Source organism: Ailuropoda melanoleuca, chromosome 12 (assembly GCF_002007445.2).
Source record: "Ailuropoda melanoleuca isolate Jingjing chromosome 12, ASM200744v2, whole genome shotgun sequence".
Lineage (NCBI taxonomy): Eukaryota > Metazoa > Chordata > Mammalia > Carnivora > Ursidae > Ailuropoda > Ailuropoda melanoleuca.
Window position 1 is genome coordinate 27,747,912 of NC_048229.1, and position 15,115 is coordinate 27,763,026.

Consider the following 15,115-nt stretch of genomic DNA (forward strand, 5'->3'; position numbering starts at 1 on the left):
TCCCAGCGGAGAAGCCCGATGAGGGACTCCTTTCTGGAACGCTGTGATCACGCCCTAATCTGAAGACAGGCGCTTAATGACTGAGCCACTCAGGTGCTCCGGGTTGTGCNGCTTAATGACTGAGCCACTCAGGTGCTCCGGGTTGTGCGCTTCTTGATTTTTCAGCCTGCCTTCTGGGGGAGGGGCCTGCCACACCGATACTCAGGCAACCCTGTTTGGGTAGAGTCTCCGTGTCCCCTGCGAGGGGGGATGGGGATGGGCACCCTGTGAGCCAGTATTTCCAGGCTTTTGTTCTCTGGCGGCTTTCCCTGGCGGTCTGCTGTGCCTCTTCTGAGAGTCAGAGCAGCAGCAGCCGAAATTCAGCCTCTTTCACAGAATGGAGGGATTGCAGCCCGTTCTCCACTGGTGTTCTGGCCACTTTAGCTCTGTTTCTGTTGGTGCTGCTCAACCCTGCAGCATCCCGGGCTGTGTGCCCCACACCCGGCGTCCCAGCCCTCACTTCCAGGGCCGGCGCATCTCTGTCCTTTGTGTTTCTAACCCTGCCGGCCACCAGCCACCCCAAGTGCGCTCCCAGTGCTACCGGTCTCAGTCTGGTGTCTCGCGGGTGCCGTCCGCGAGTCCGCCTGCTCCCCCATGCAGGTGGCCCGCCAGCCGCCAGCCGCCCCATGGCACGCTCCCAAGCTCCCTGTTTCAGTATGGTTCACCTGTGCTCTGGTCGCGCCAGTTTTCAGTCTGGTCGCGCTTGCACTCCTGAGCTCTCGGTTTTACTCTAGTTCGAGTGTGTGGTCGGGAGCTCCTGTTTTCAGTTTGGACACGGGCATTCCCAGGCTCACTGTCTCAGTCTGCTCTCTTGTGGGTGCTGGTCTGAGAGTCCAGCCCGCTCCCCAGCACAAGGGGCTATTGCTTCCCGGCGCCTGAGCGCAGAGGCTCCCTCCCCCTTCCCTTTATCTTCCTATATCTGTGCTCAGATTCACAGCTCCCTGCTTTGTACCTCAATATTCAGCACTGGAGATGTTCATTTGTAGAGATCCAGGTGTATCTTCCTGCGTCTCAGGCTGATTCTGTGGGTGTTCAGAATGGTCTGGTAGATATCCAGCTTGACTTGGACCAGCTGAGAAAGGGTCGCCTGCTGCTCCTCCATCTTTTCTCCTCCTTGCAGAAAGTGGTTGCTTTTCTGTTCATAGAGTTTCTGCTACTCTTTTCTTCATTCTCCAGTTGCATTCATAGGTATTCATTATGGTTTGATAGCTCTCTCGCTGAATTCCTGGGACCAGATGAACTTTAGGTCTCCTGCTCCTCCGCCATCTTGGAATGCCGAGCTGGAGCTCAACTCCTGTTTTAAACTGGGTTCCTTGCAGAAAGTGGTGGCTATTCTGTTCTGAGAGTTGCTGCTGTTCTTTTCTTCATTCTCCAGTTGAGTTTGTAGGTGTTCAGAATGGTCTGATGGCTATCTAGCTGCATTCCTGGGACCAGACGAAATTTAAGCCTCCTCCTCCTCTGCCATCTTGGACTCCTCCTCCATTGCCTTGTTTCTGATCGTAGAGGAGAAGCTTACGGTCTTGCTTGATTTCAGCTTTTCATACATATATGGCTTTTATTGGGATGAGGGGGTTTCCTTCTGTCCTTACTTACTGGGTGCTTTTAAGAATGATGTGTTGTCCGATACGCTCATACTTGTGTTCTGTCTTATTGAATATGATCATGTCTTTTTTGATCTTCATTCTGTTATTGGGGAGTCTTCAATTTTGAGTTTTCCATATAGGAACACCCTGAATTCCAGAAGATTTCCCACTTGATTATGTTGTAAAATGGTGAAATGTGCTTTTGATTCAGTTTGTTCTATTTTATTGTGGACGTTGCATGAATATTCCTCGCAGGGAGTAGTGTGTAGCCTTGAAGTGTCTTCCCCTGGCCCAGATAACCTGGTAATGCTGGTACCCCTGAGAGAGTGTTTTGCTAATTCTCTGATCTTCACTCCTTGGAAATGTTTGAGGAGATTTGAAGTCCTTTCTCCTTAAGTGTCTGTTTGAATATCCAGTGCATTCATCTGGCACAGGACTTTTCTTTGCTGGGAGTTTTTTCATTACTCTTTCAGTCTGCTTAGTAGTTGTTGATAAGTTGTAATTTTTAAATATTTCTTCATGATGGTTGTACCTTTTTTGAAATTTGTTGTGTCTTTTGGTATCGATTGGTGGGCACATGATAATCCATTGTCACCTCTTTTAATTACTTTTATTTCTGTGGTATCAGCTATACTGTGTCTCCGTTCAGGTCTTCACTTCTCATTTTAGTTGGGCTTTTCTCTTTCATTCTTACTTGATTTAGTTAAAGGGCTGTCAATGTTTTTGATCTTTTCTGACAGCCAACTCTTCCTATTGTTGATATGTTCCTATTGTTACTGTATTCTGTTTGGTTCATTTCAGTTTTATGTTTAAGTATCCATCCTTCTACTAATTTTATGCTCATGTGACACTTTTGCTGATTATTTGAGATATAGGAAAGTGATTAGGTCTACACCATGACAATACCACAGAATTATCTATTAGGATATGTGGTCTGTATGTTGTGAGCAAAGTTATGTGTCATGGAGGAACGAAGTCCCCATGATTCCTTCTCAGGCATCTTGCTGACGCTCTCTGATTGACTTGAAGCTTGGATATTAGAAGTCATCAGTATATTCATCTGAATGTAGTAAGTAGAAAGATTTTACTTTTCTCTTATTTGATACCTTTCAGCCATATCTTCACCAGACATCCAAAGCTGCCTGCAAAAGCCAAGCATAGAAGCTTCTTTCCAAAAAGTGTCAATGGGTGGACACAAAAATAGTGCTGTTGAAAATTTATATTTAATGACAGACTGGGACAATGATGGGGAGAGTAAAGGGCATCAAAGATACCATGAAGGACATATCCAATCTGAGACAACTGCCTTTAATAAGAATCAAAATTCCCTGAATGGTGAAAGATACAAAACATTGTGGAAAACCTCACTTTTTAAGTCAACTGTTTCTGCAAAGCAGTGTGTTTCTGTAAGCAAAAGCGCCAATCAAATATTCAAACATTCCTTTGGAGAGACACCTTTCCAATGTAAAGAATATAACAAAACCTTTAAACTCAGCTCAACCCTTACTCAACATCACAGAATTCATACTGTAGAGAAACTGTACAAATGTGAAGAATGTGGTAAAACCTTGAAGGACTGGTCATCACTAACTGTACATAGGCAAATCCATACTGGAGAGAAACCCTACGAATGTAAAGAATGTGGCAAAGCCTTTAAATTACATTCAACACTTACTCAACATCACAAAATCCACACTGGAGAGAAACCCTACAAATGTAAAGAATGTGGCAAGGCCTTTATGGCACTCAAGCCTCACTCAACATCACAGAGTTCATACTGGAGAGAAACCATACAAATGTAAAGAATGTGGCAAGGCCTTTAAATTACATTCAACACTTACTCAACATCACAAAATCCACACTGGAGAGAAACCCTACGAATGTAAAGAATGTGGCAAAGCCTTTAAATTACATTCAACACTTACTCGACATCACAAAATCCACACTGGAGAGAAACCCTACAAATGTAAAGAATGTGGCAAGGCCTTTAACTGGCACTCAAGCCTCACTCAACATCACAGAGTTCATACTGGAGAGAAACCATACAAATGTAAAGAATGTGGCAAAGCCTTTACATTACGTTCAACACTTACTCGACATCACAAAATCCACACTGGAGAGAAACCCTACAAATGTAAAGAATGTGGCAAGGCCTTTAACTGGCACTCAAGCCTTACTCAACATCACACAGTTCATACTGGAGAGAAACCCTACAGATGTAAAGAATGTGGCAAGGCCTTTAAATTACATTCAACACTTACTCAACATCACAAAATCCACACTGGAGAGAAACCCTACAAATGTAAAGAATGTGGCAAGGCCTTTAACTGGCTCTCAAGCCTTACTCAACATCACACAGTTCATACTGGAGAGAAACTTTACAAATGTCACGAATGTGGTAAGGTCTTTAACCGGCACTCAAAGCTTACTGAACATCACAGAGTTCATACTGGAGAGAAACCATACAAATGTAAAGAATGTGGCAAGGCCTTTAGCCAGAACTCAAGCCTTACTCAACATCACACAATTCATACTGGAGAGAAACCTTACAGATGTCAAGAATGTGGCAAGGCCTTTAACTGGCGCACAAGCCTTACTCAACATCACAGAATTCATACTGGAGAGAAACCCTACAAATGTCAAGAATGTGGACAGGCCTTTAACCGGCACTCAAGCCTTACTCAACATCACCGAATTCATATTGGAGAGAAACCTTACAAATGCCAAGAATGTGGGAAGGCCTTTAAGCACCACAAAACCCTCATTCGACATCACAGAATTCATACTGGAGAGAAACCTTACAAATGTCAAGAATGTGGCAAGGCCTTTAGCCGGCACTCAAGACTTACTCGACATCACAGAATTCATACTGGAGAGAAACCTTACAAATGTCAAGAATGTGGCCAAGTCTTTAACCAGAGATCAAACCTTACTAAGCATCACAGAATTCATACTGGATAGAAACCTTACAAGTGTCAAGAATGTGAGAATACATTTAAGGACTGCTCATACACCACATCAGAGAGTTCATGTTGCAGAGTAATTGTGCAAATATAAAGAATGAGTCCAACCTCTCTCTCCCTGGAACTCACAACTTAACATCATAGTTATCATAGGAGGAAAACTGGAAAATGTGAAAAAAGCAGCCAAACATATAACTGGAATTCAATCTGTACCCAATGTAAAAAAATGCAAACCCTAGAAACATAATGAATGTAGAAAGACCTTCTTTTTAATATACACTTCAGCAATCACCAGAGAGTGCATTAAAGAAAGTACATTGAAAGATATAAATGTTTAGAAAACTAATCAAACATCAATTGTCAATAAATGTCACAGAAATCAAGTAAAAGCAGGACAGCAGTCACTCCATTCAAACAGTGCTCTGTATCAAAATAGTTATTTCAAGGAAAAAGACAAAATGTATGTTATTATATGCAAAAGAATTAGTGGAATCTTACAGAGGTAATTAACATCAGTGTTCTTTTTTGTTGGCCCTATTTGAGATTTGTGACTAACAAATAAAAATGTATTTTATTCTCAAATCACTTCAGCAAATGCATTTATTCCTAGTGGTGTGTGAAAGCATGAGCTGATTGCTGCTGCAACAGGTGGTACTCAGGATCCCTAATTTTCCATGGAAAATGAAGGACAATGTAATACACAACACATGAAGAAAATAAATGGAGATACTGTTTATGGTTATAACATTGGTGTAAGTTGCTGTGAAATAGGTCTTGAGGTCATCCTTCTATTCCATTTATTAAAAGTAAAGAACTTCCTGAATATTAGAAATACAAGGTTTTACTAATTGCTCTTTAAGGATAAAAAGGTGGCACTGCAGTTAACTACTGATGTATCTTTGTGATAGCAATCTTTAGAGAGCAGGAGTTGATGTGGTTGAAATGAAGAAATCCTTACAGATAACAGAAAGAGGAGGGCTAACTCTTCCCTACAACACCATACAGTTGTCTTCAGGACTGAAATTGATGGAAATCACTACTCCCACATCGTGATATTAGCATATGAAATATGAATGCTTTTTAATGCTTGTATTCTGTATTTTGAACAGGGATAATAGAGTGGATTTGAAATGCGTAACATAGTCTGTGTACTTGATATATTTTATTATTTTTATTTTTTTAAAGATTTTATTTATTCATTTGACAGAGACAGCCAGCGAAAGAGGGAACACAAGCAGGGGGAGTGGGAGAGGAAGAAGCAGGCTCCCAGCAAAGGAGCCTGATGTGGGGCTCGATCCCAGAATGCTGGGATCACGCCCTAAGCCAAAGGCAGATGCTTAACGACTGAGCCACTCAGGTGCCCCTGTGTACTTGATATATTTTAATGAATACAGCATAATGGTTTTTAATGTGTTAACATGGGTGTGTAATGAATGACGCATAACCCCGCCACCAGTGTGAACCTATCTCATTTTGTTGAAGGTTCTAGGGAACTGAGGGTATCTATTACCTATTTGGTAATGGAGTGGAATAACAATCCTAGGAATCCATTTTCTCAGTAGCCTTAAGTTTAAATAATCTGTGATTTTTTCCCCCCTAGTTTATCTACTGTACCGTTTTCTCCTCTTTGTGCTCTGATATTATTATGGATATGTTACAGATTATATGGAGAAATTGTTGACCTTTTAGCTCATGGACTCCATGATCCAGCTACTTGGCATCCACTTTGTGTTATCAGTAGTTTTGCAGGGGCCTTGACCTGACACCTGCCCTTCTCTCTAGCGTGACCTCTAGACAACATCTGCAGGGTCACAAGGTTATGTAACTTCTGATATGACATCTCCGATCCACCCTTGTGGGCAACCATCTTTCCTCTCTCCCAGTGCTTTCTCCTCCGAGTCCCTTAGAGAAGACTCCCACAGAGCCTACCTAAACCTGTTTTAGTTTGAATGACCCAATTTGGACTTAATCCTGAGACTCTAAAGCACTGCGTCATGGCCCCTAGTAAAGGTATGTGCCCCACTTCATACACTGAGGTGGTGTTTTGATGTGTTTGTGAAGTACACATGCACGTGTGACGTTGCTGTGTGTGTAATGGACACCCCAGAAGTAGGAGAAACCTATTCCAAATGGAGCGATGTTGTAGCCCAGGTAAGAGATAGAAAATATTGTAACATGAAGAATTAGCAACTGGAGAACAACTGTCTGGGTTGAACAATGGACTCTGGATTTAGAAAAATAATTTCTCCTTATTTCCTAGTTATTTCCAGATCTCCAGTTGTATTTTTCCTCCCAGCTACATAGGCCTCACAACCGTTCTGTTTTTGCCTGAGTTGCTCTGAGAGTGTTCTCGCTAAACACTTAATTGAAGGGGGCGCCTGGGTGGCTCAGTCATTAAGCGTCTGCCTTTGGCTCAGGGCCTGATCCCAGGGTCCTGGGATTGAGCCCCACATCAGGCTCCCTGCTCTGCGGGGAGCCTGCTTCTTCCTTTCCCGCTCCCACTGCTTGTGTTCTCACTCTCGCTGGCTGTCTCTCTCTGTGTGTCAAATAAATAAAATCTTTAAAAAATATATTTAATTGATATTAGACAGATGGACAGGCAATGGGTATTAATTTAGACATTAGCCCTGGGATGTGGGATGTGAATCTAAGTAAGATTCTATGAAGGCAGTATCCTTAGAGAGAAAGGTAAGACCTATTAAAAGAAAATGTGAAAAACTCTTTGTATTGTGGGTAGGGACCCAGAGGTGGCTCCATTTAGTCACTGCAAAGGCACAGCCTGCTCTTTGATGGTGTCATTTGATGAATTGTGCAATGGGGAAAAGGAATTTGCAAATGTGTTAGGTTTCAAGGAGTAGGGAAGTCCTACTTTATCTTCATTATTTGAGTTCCTGTCTGTAACTGAGGACCAGATGCTGTTGGATGACAATGATTACTGTGTTTTCCCAGACCTAGATCAGTGGAACTGGATGGGAGGTGTATTGGATGATACAATCATTTGGGTGTAGCTTTAAAATGTCAAATGGCAGAATGGATGTTGGAGATGAAGTAGGCTTCTGGACAGTGGCATAGGCAGGATTAGCAAGATGTGTGCTGTGGTTGCTCCTGGGCACAAGTATCCCAGGTAGATAACCCCAGCATAGGTTAGAGCCACTGTAGATGGGTGACTTTTCAGGGAACCTGCTGGACTGCATTGCAGGACCTTCCTTCCTTGGGTCAGTGCCATGACCAGTATAGTCCTGGGGTCTGGCGCTGTCCATGGTAGGGATTTGTTGGAGGAGCAGTTCAACAGTGAGAGGCAGTGAGCAACAGTTCAGCCCAAGTGTTCATTGACTACTGAATGAATAAAGGAGATTGGTATGTTTGTACAATGGAATATCAGCCTACAAAGGAATGAAATCTTGCCACTGGCAATAACATGGATGGAGCTAGAGAGTATAATGCTAAGTGAAGTAAGTCAGAGAAAGACAAAAGCCTTATGATTTCGCTCCTATGTAGAATTCAACAAACGAAACAAGTGAGCAAAAAGAAAGAAAAAAAGAAAGGGAGAGGCAAAGTAGGAAACAAGCTGATGGTTGCCAGAGTGGAGGTGGGTAGGAGGATGTATTAAATAAGTGATGGGGATTAAGGAGGGCACCTGTGATGACTACCAGGTTTTGTATGGAATTGTACAGCCACTATTGTACTCCTGAAATGAATATTACCTTGTATGCTAACTAACTGGAATGTAATAAAAAAAAAAAAAACCTTAAAAATGTTTTCAGACTTAAACTTAGGTTGACTGACTCCTAGCAGTTGCACAAAAAATACCTTTGGAAACAAATGGACACATGTATCTTTCCTCCTTTCCTGATTCCTCCCAAACTCAGAAACTCTCAGTGACTATTCTTATATTTTTATGCCAAAATATGTATTTGGATAATTTCTTTTTTTTCTTTTAAAGATTTTATTTATTCATCTGACAGAGAGCACAAGCAGGCAGAGCAGCAGGCAGAGGGAGAGGGTGAAGCAGACTCCCCGTTGAGCAGAGAGCCCGACATGGGGCTCGATCCCAGGACCCTGGGATCATGACCCAAGCTGATGGCAGATGCTTAACTTACTGAGCCACGCAGGCGCCCCTGTATTTGCATAATTTCAATAAAAATCTGTTCTGCTTATGACAAGAAACAAATACAAACACTGGCTCCAGGGGCACCTGGGTGGCTCAGTGCATTAAGCATCTACCTTGGCCTCAGGTCATGATCCCTGCATCCTGGATGGAGCCCAGCGTCAGGCTCCCTGCTCTGGGGACATTGCTTCTCCCATTCCCCCTGTCCTTTCCCTTTCTCATGCTCACTCTTTCCCTCTCTCTCAAATAAATACATAAAATAAAAAGAATTTAACAAACACAGGTTATATTACCAAAGCTTTGAGCGGAATGTTACAGCTGAGAAAGAGCTGCATAGACTCAGACATGATGAGACAGTTATAAGGGACTAAGATTCACGTTATGGAACCAATGAAGCTCCTTTGGAAATACCAGCCTGATACCTTGCTTACAGAGTGCCCAGCAGCCTCACTAGGTCAGTAAAGAAGATCATTTTGTAACAGGTGCAGGAACCTAGGGTTATTTGGGGGACTTCAAGATGAGAGGAACTCGCCCAAATCTATAGGTGTCACAAGCAATGTCTGGTGGCAAGTATTTGGCTTGGCTTCTGGCTTGGACACGCTATTGAAATTGCAATCTAGAAATTCATTATGAAACCTTCAGCAAAACTGGTTTTAAAGAGTCTATAAGTCCAACCTCTGTTCTTGGTGCACTTACGTAAATAACCAGGCCAAGTTTTCTTTCTTGAACTAGCCTTATTTTACAATGACACTAATGTTAATTTGGGTGTGTTTGGTAACAATGAGAGTGATTCTAGAGAAAAATATGTCTCAATAATCCATCTTTGTAGATAAAAGATTTTAATACTATTCATTATAAAATGTACTAGACATGGACTTCTAGTGTCTTCCAATGCCTGGCTCCCAATCCCCAAACTAACATTTTGATTCTTCTCCCAAGTTTCTCACTTGGAATCTTTTGAAAACTAAAACTGCCCTTTCGGGGGGCCTGCTTGGCTCGATTGTTAAGCGTCTGCCTTCGGCTCAGGTCATGATCCCAGGGTCCTGGGTTAGGGTCCTGGGTTTGAGCCCTGCATTGGGCTCCCTGCTCAGTGGGGAGCCTGCTTCTGCCTCTCCCACTCCCCCAGCTTGTGTTACCTTTCTTGCCCTCTCTCTCTCTCTGTCAAATAAATAAAATCATTAAAAAAAAAGAAACCCAAAAACACCTTTTATTCTGAGGCTCTGCAAACTTAATATAAATGACTTGATGTAATAAAATCATCCTAATAGCTCATGTCTAGACAGTCTTAGGACTGAGGCTCAATGGGCACCAAAACATTAGGAGATGTATTTGAACAATTAACCAGGAAGATCTGTCAGGTGGTCGCTACCTGTCCTTCCTCTACCTGAAGATGCTTCAAGTCTGACATCTAGATGTCTGCTCACTTGGCGAGGCTGAGGAGTCAGAAACTGGCTTAACGTTTGATCTAATCATGAAGCATGGTTCTTCTTTCATTTTTGTGTAATTGCCTCATTTAATTGCATTGCTTGTCCCACGGGGCTGACTTTGAAACTACACCTGCATCATCACCTCCTGAAATGACTTTGACTCAACTGAGCTAGTGTCAGGAGTCAAATGCAGGATCCGTGAGATGAAACAATATATCAGGGTCAACTTTTAATATGTGCGACTCCAAAACAAGTTAGATGGGGGAACTGAAGGGTTGAGGACAGCCTCTCTATTCCCCACCCCTCCCCAGTAGGCCACTTTGGCCTGTGGATAATTTGAGCTGAAGGTACTTGAGAACCTGCGGGCTCAAGAGAACATTTCCCCCCTCCCCTAACTGCACAATAGAGCTTAAATTGGGGGGGTCTTTCCCAGAATAAGGGTTATTAACAGAGAAGGTTTATCTCAGTGACCCATCTGTAAGGTAAGACGGATATCCAATTACCAAATACATGCTCTTCTTATCACCCCGTGAAGTGTTCTCCCTTGCTCTGTTAGGCCCTGACCCCTTTTGCCTTAGTTCAGGATGACATTTGTACCTCACCTTGCCTGACAGTCTCTGGAATTTCCATGTGTCTGTGGACTCCCTGTATGGACATGGACATCTATTTAATTTGATTGTGTCTTTTTAGCTGCCTCCTGTCAANAAGTGCCGTCCATGTTGCAGCAAATGTTGAGAATTTGTTCTTTCTGATAGCTGAGTAATATTCCATTGTATATATGGACCACAGCTTCTTAATCCAGTCATCTGTTGAAGGGCATCTCGGCTCCTTCCATGATTTAGCTATTGTGGACAATGCTGCTATGGACATTGGGGTGCATATGGCCCTTCACTACATCTGTATCTTTGGGGTAAACACTCAGTAGTGCAATGGCTGGGTCATAGGGTAGTTCAATTTTTAACTTTTTAAGGGACCTCCACACTGTTTTCCATAGTGGCTGTACCAACTTGCATTCCCACCAACCATGTAGGAGGGATCCCCTTTCTCCACATCCTCTCCAACGATAGGGGACAGGAATTCTTGTTCTCTGACAGAGGGTTTGATTTCAGTGCCTCAGTTCCTGGCAGTAGGAAGTACTTGTCCAGGAGCTGATGTTTTGAGTTCAGTTTTTGTCACTCTTTCAGAAGGTTCTGTATTTGTTTCCTGCGTGGTTACTCTCTGGTCAGTGGTTCCTTTAAAAGCCTCTCGATACCAGGAAAATATGGATCCCACTTGGTTTGTTTAGTTTAATAATTGGCCGTCTCAAGGTGCGAGCCTAAGTACACACATCAGGCATTTCAAGGGCCCTCATTTGGGCCATTTGAGCATGAAGATCATCTTCAGTATAATTTCCTATTTATTGAGATACTTGCAAATATCGAATCTATGTGTGGTAAACATGGGTCCTACCAGGTTGTTGGAAGGGGGTTCTCCAGCCCTGTTTCTCATTGTGATGGTAATTTTCCATGCTAGTGGGCTGACTTGCCCAGCACTACCCCAGGGGCTTTAGCTGTGAAGGAAGGTGCTAATTACAGTGATCTTGGTCCTTCAGGTGTCACCCTGAAGATGGTGGGTTGTATTTTGTCTTGGTTTTCTCTGGAGTTAGTCTGGCTAAATTCAAAGTCCTCAGCGTGCTAACTGGCTGATTCTTCTGTGCTTCCCTTGATGGAGCATCTAAATTATTTGTGTCCTGAATGGGAATCCCTGTGGGATGGCTGGTGGGTGCAGAAGTTGCCTCTGCCAGGCTCTACTGAGAGGACCTCATGTCCTTTGTGTTTGGATTCATTCAGCATCTCATCTACAGAATGCAACAAGGTTTTAAATTTCTAAAAGGCAGAAGCATCTGGGCCACAGACTTGCGATCTGTGCTAGTCCTGACTCTAAAGTGCATTGTGGCCGTGCGGTGTCACAAGAGAAAGTCACCTTCCTTTTAGTAGAGTCGTAACTGAATGCCAAGTGATTTTTTTGACATTCAGTCTAATGGGGTACAAGCGGAGAGCAAGATCAGACACACCAGTTCCCAATGCTGTCCAAAAAACAACTTCAACAACACAAGCACAGAGCCAGAACTGTGAAGCCTCTCAGATTCTGTAAACTAGTATAAGCAGAAGAGGACTAGTCCTCACCAGAATGTGTTTATGATGAAACTCAAAGCAAGTAACAAGAAATTTCACTGGTGTCATCACATGCCAAGTTATTTACAAAGAGAGGTCTTCCCAGCCAGATCCCTTATTTCTATCCCTGCAAAATGAAAGCACCATACTCAGGGCTCATTTCACATTTTTCCTTCAAGTCTTCTTAAACCTAACTTTTTGATATGCACAGCCCTTTTAAACTGACATTTTAATTCATTGTTTCTTGGTTCATGACAACTTAATTCCAAATTTTATGTTATACCTTTAAACAGAACACCTGCTTTAAAAAAAAAAGTTTTAAGATAGAGACCACCTGTGAGTGGGGGGTGAAGGACAAGGGGAGAGGGGAGAATCTTCAGCAGATAGGGGGGTGGTCCCAGGTCCAGATGCGGAACTTGATCTCAGGACCCCGAGATCACCACCTGAGCTGAAATCAAGAGTTGGATGTTAACCAACTGAACTGCCCAAGCACCCCCACTTTTCAGTATTTTATTTTCATTCCAGTTAACATCAAGTGTTTTCTTAGTTCCTTACGTACAATATAGTGATTCCACAATCCCATACATCACCCAGAGCTCATCAGGACAGGTGCACTCCTTCATCCCATCCCCTATTTAAGCCTGACCCGCACCCACCTTCCCTCTGCCCACTTTCTCTCAAATAAAATCCTAAAAATAAATAAAAATAAAAGTGTAGCTCTTTCTGAGCACAAGTCCTGTCCCCATGCTACTCCAATAAGGTTACTAAGTTGCACCATAAAATACAGCAAGAATTCTTTCTTACTGTTGTGAAGGATCCCATAATTTTATCAAAACAAACAAACAACCAAGCCATTGCTATTCCTTCGAAAAGCTAACACACAAGGCATGAGTTTTGATTGAAAAGGAATATTAGCTTCATTCAGGAGCCCAGCCACTTGGAAAGAAGACAGACTCATGCCCAAAAACCAACTCCAAGGGCTCTGTCAGGCCTTCGGATTGTAAGGGGAACTTGAAGGCAGTTCATCAGCAGGAGGGAAGCAGGGCTGTCTGGAACACGTTTTGATTGCCTGCGACTCACTGGCGCCACCTACAGACGGTATGGAGGTGCTTGGAGGGTGCGTACGCTGCCCAAGGGGAGGTTGTGCAATAAGGTTTGGTTACCAGTCTTTCTAGGAAACAATGCAGGATGTGTAAGTGTACAAAGAGTATAGTTCATCACTCAGACTAAAGGTGCACACCGAAACCTGCAGTCTACCAGTTGACCAGAGGGGTCAATATATGTTAAAAAAACAAATGTTTTCTAGGTTTATTCTGCAAACGGAATTATTTCCTTCTTTTTTTGAGGCTGATATATATACCAAGGATAAATTAGATGGGGGATTTCTGTTGAGGGAGCAGAAGGCAAACTGAGGACAAAACACAAGCTAACACCCCCCAACCCCTCAACCCCCACTTCCCGGTGGGATGTGTGTGACATTCCTCAGGCACTCCAGGCTGCCCTAAAGCTAAGGGAAGGAAACACAAAGGGTTAATTTATGCAGATTACAGTCCAGCAAGACAGTGAGTTTCCCTCAGTTTACAAATGTCTCCGTGATTTACAAGAAAAAGCATTCTTACCAATAATGTAACTTCCAGATGGAAACTTTCAACTGTCTTAATGTTAATGCTTTACTAGAGGGAAAAAAACCTTAACTTGACAGTCAATGGCAAGGCCTCCGGTATTTTGTAGGTCCTCTTTAGCATATGGAAGTTCTTTTGAAAACCTACCTCCCTTTTCCTTATCTCAGCTCTCAAGTATATAATCAGTTGCCCCTCACAACCCTGGCGCTGCAGCTCTTTCTGCCTATGGGCCCTATCCCTGGGCTTTAATAAGAGCGACGTTTTGTACCAAAGACCTCTCAAGAATTCTTGGTCATAAGCTCTGGACCTCACCCACATTCCAAAACTCCATCAAAACCAGTCCCCGACTGAATTAAAGCCCACTGGGGACCATTTCCAAGGGTGGTTGGCTGTAAAGATTACATGAGTTCGAATGTCTCTTAGATCATTATGGATTTCTATCTTTACTATTTACTAACTACTTAAATTACAAAATTTGGTAATTTCCCCTTGTCAATCTTCTCTAGTGTTTTCCATGGGTTGAAAATCGCAGGAAAATAACACAAACTTCAGGGCATGAAATGGCAAGGCACGGTATTTCTGTCCATTCACCAGGCATCCATCTGTACCCTAGGACGTGACAGGGAAGGGGTGGGACGCCGGTATCCCTCCTACGGGGCCTTTTATGGCAGGAGTGCATTCATGGTAAGGCAGAATGGTGGTCAGTGCGAGTTTTGTTTGAGGGATGCCTCTGGTCGCCTTTTTTTTTTTTTTTTTAAGATTTTATTTATTTATTTGACAGAGAAAAAGAGAGCACAAGCAGGGGGAGCAGCAGACAGAAGGAGAAGGAGAAGCAGGCTCCCCGCTGAGCAGGGAGCCTGATGTGGGGCTCAATGCTGGGACCTGGGATCATGACCTGAGCCAAAGGCAGACGCTTAACGACTGAGCCACCAGGCGCCCCCTCTGGTCACTTTTGACACACAGAACCTTTGACGTAGTCTGCATGGGACACTACCTGGGAGTTGGGGGGTTTTGTTGATGGGCCTTCTCTACTTTTCTAGGAGCTTCTTAGGAGGCTTCTTCAGTCCCCAAGGACTCTCCTTGGGATACCTTACGACCCACTGGAAACCATTTGGATTGCAAAATTTAAGAAAGGTACTGATGGCCTTAGTAAGATCTATCAGTTAGATCTCTAATGCAGGAAACAGGGAAAATAGACTGAAGTACCCTGGGTCCATCCC

At 43.2% G+C, this 15,115-nt stretch overlaps 1 protein-coding gene across 1 annotated transcript in view; it reads left to right on the forward strand.

Annotated features, from left to right (window-relative positions):
* The window catches only part of LOC105234925 (zinc finger protein 850), a 265,552-nt gene that overhangs the window by 19,391 nt on the left and 231,046 nt on the right, over positions 1 to 15,115 (forward strand). The window contains 2 exon segments of the mRNA XM_034639071.1: positions 3,223 to 3,363; positions 3,365 to 4,647. Coding sequence (XP_034494962.1) covers positions 3,223 to 3,363; positions 3,365 to 4,647 — 1,424 coding nt within the window.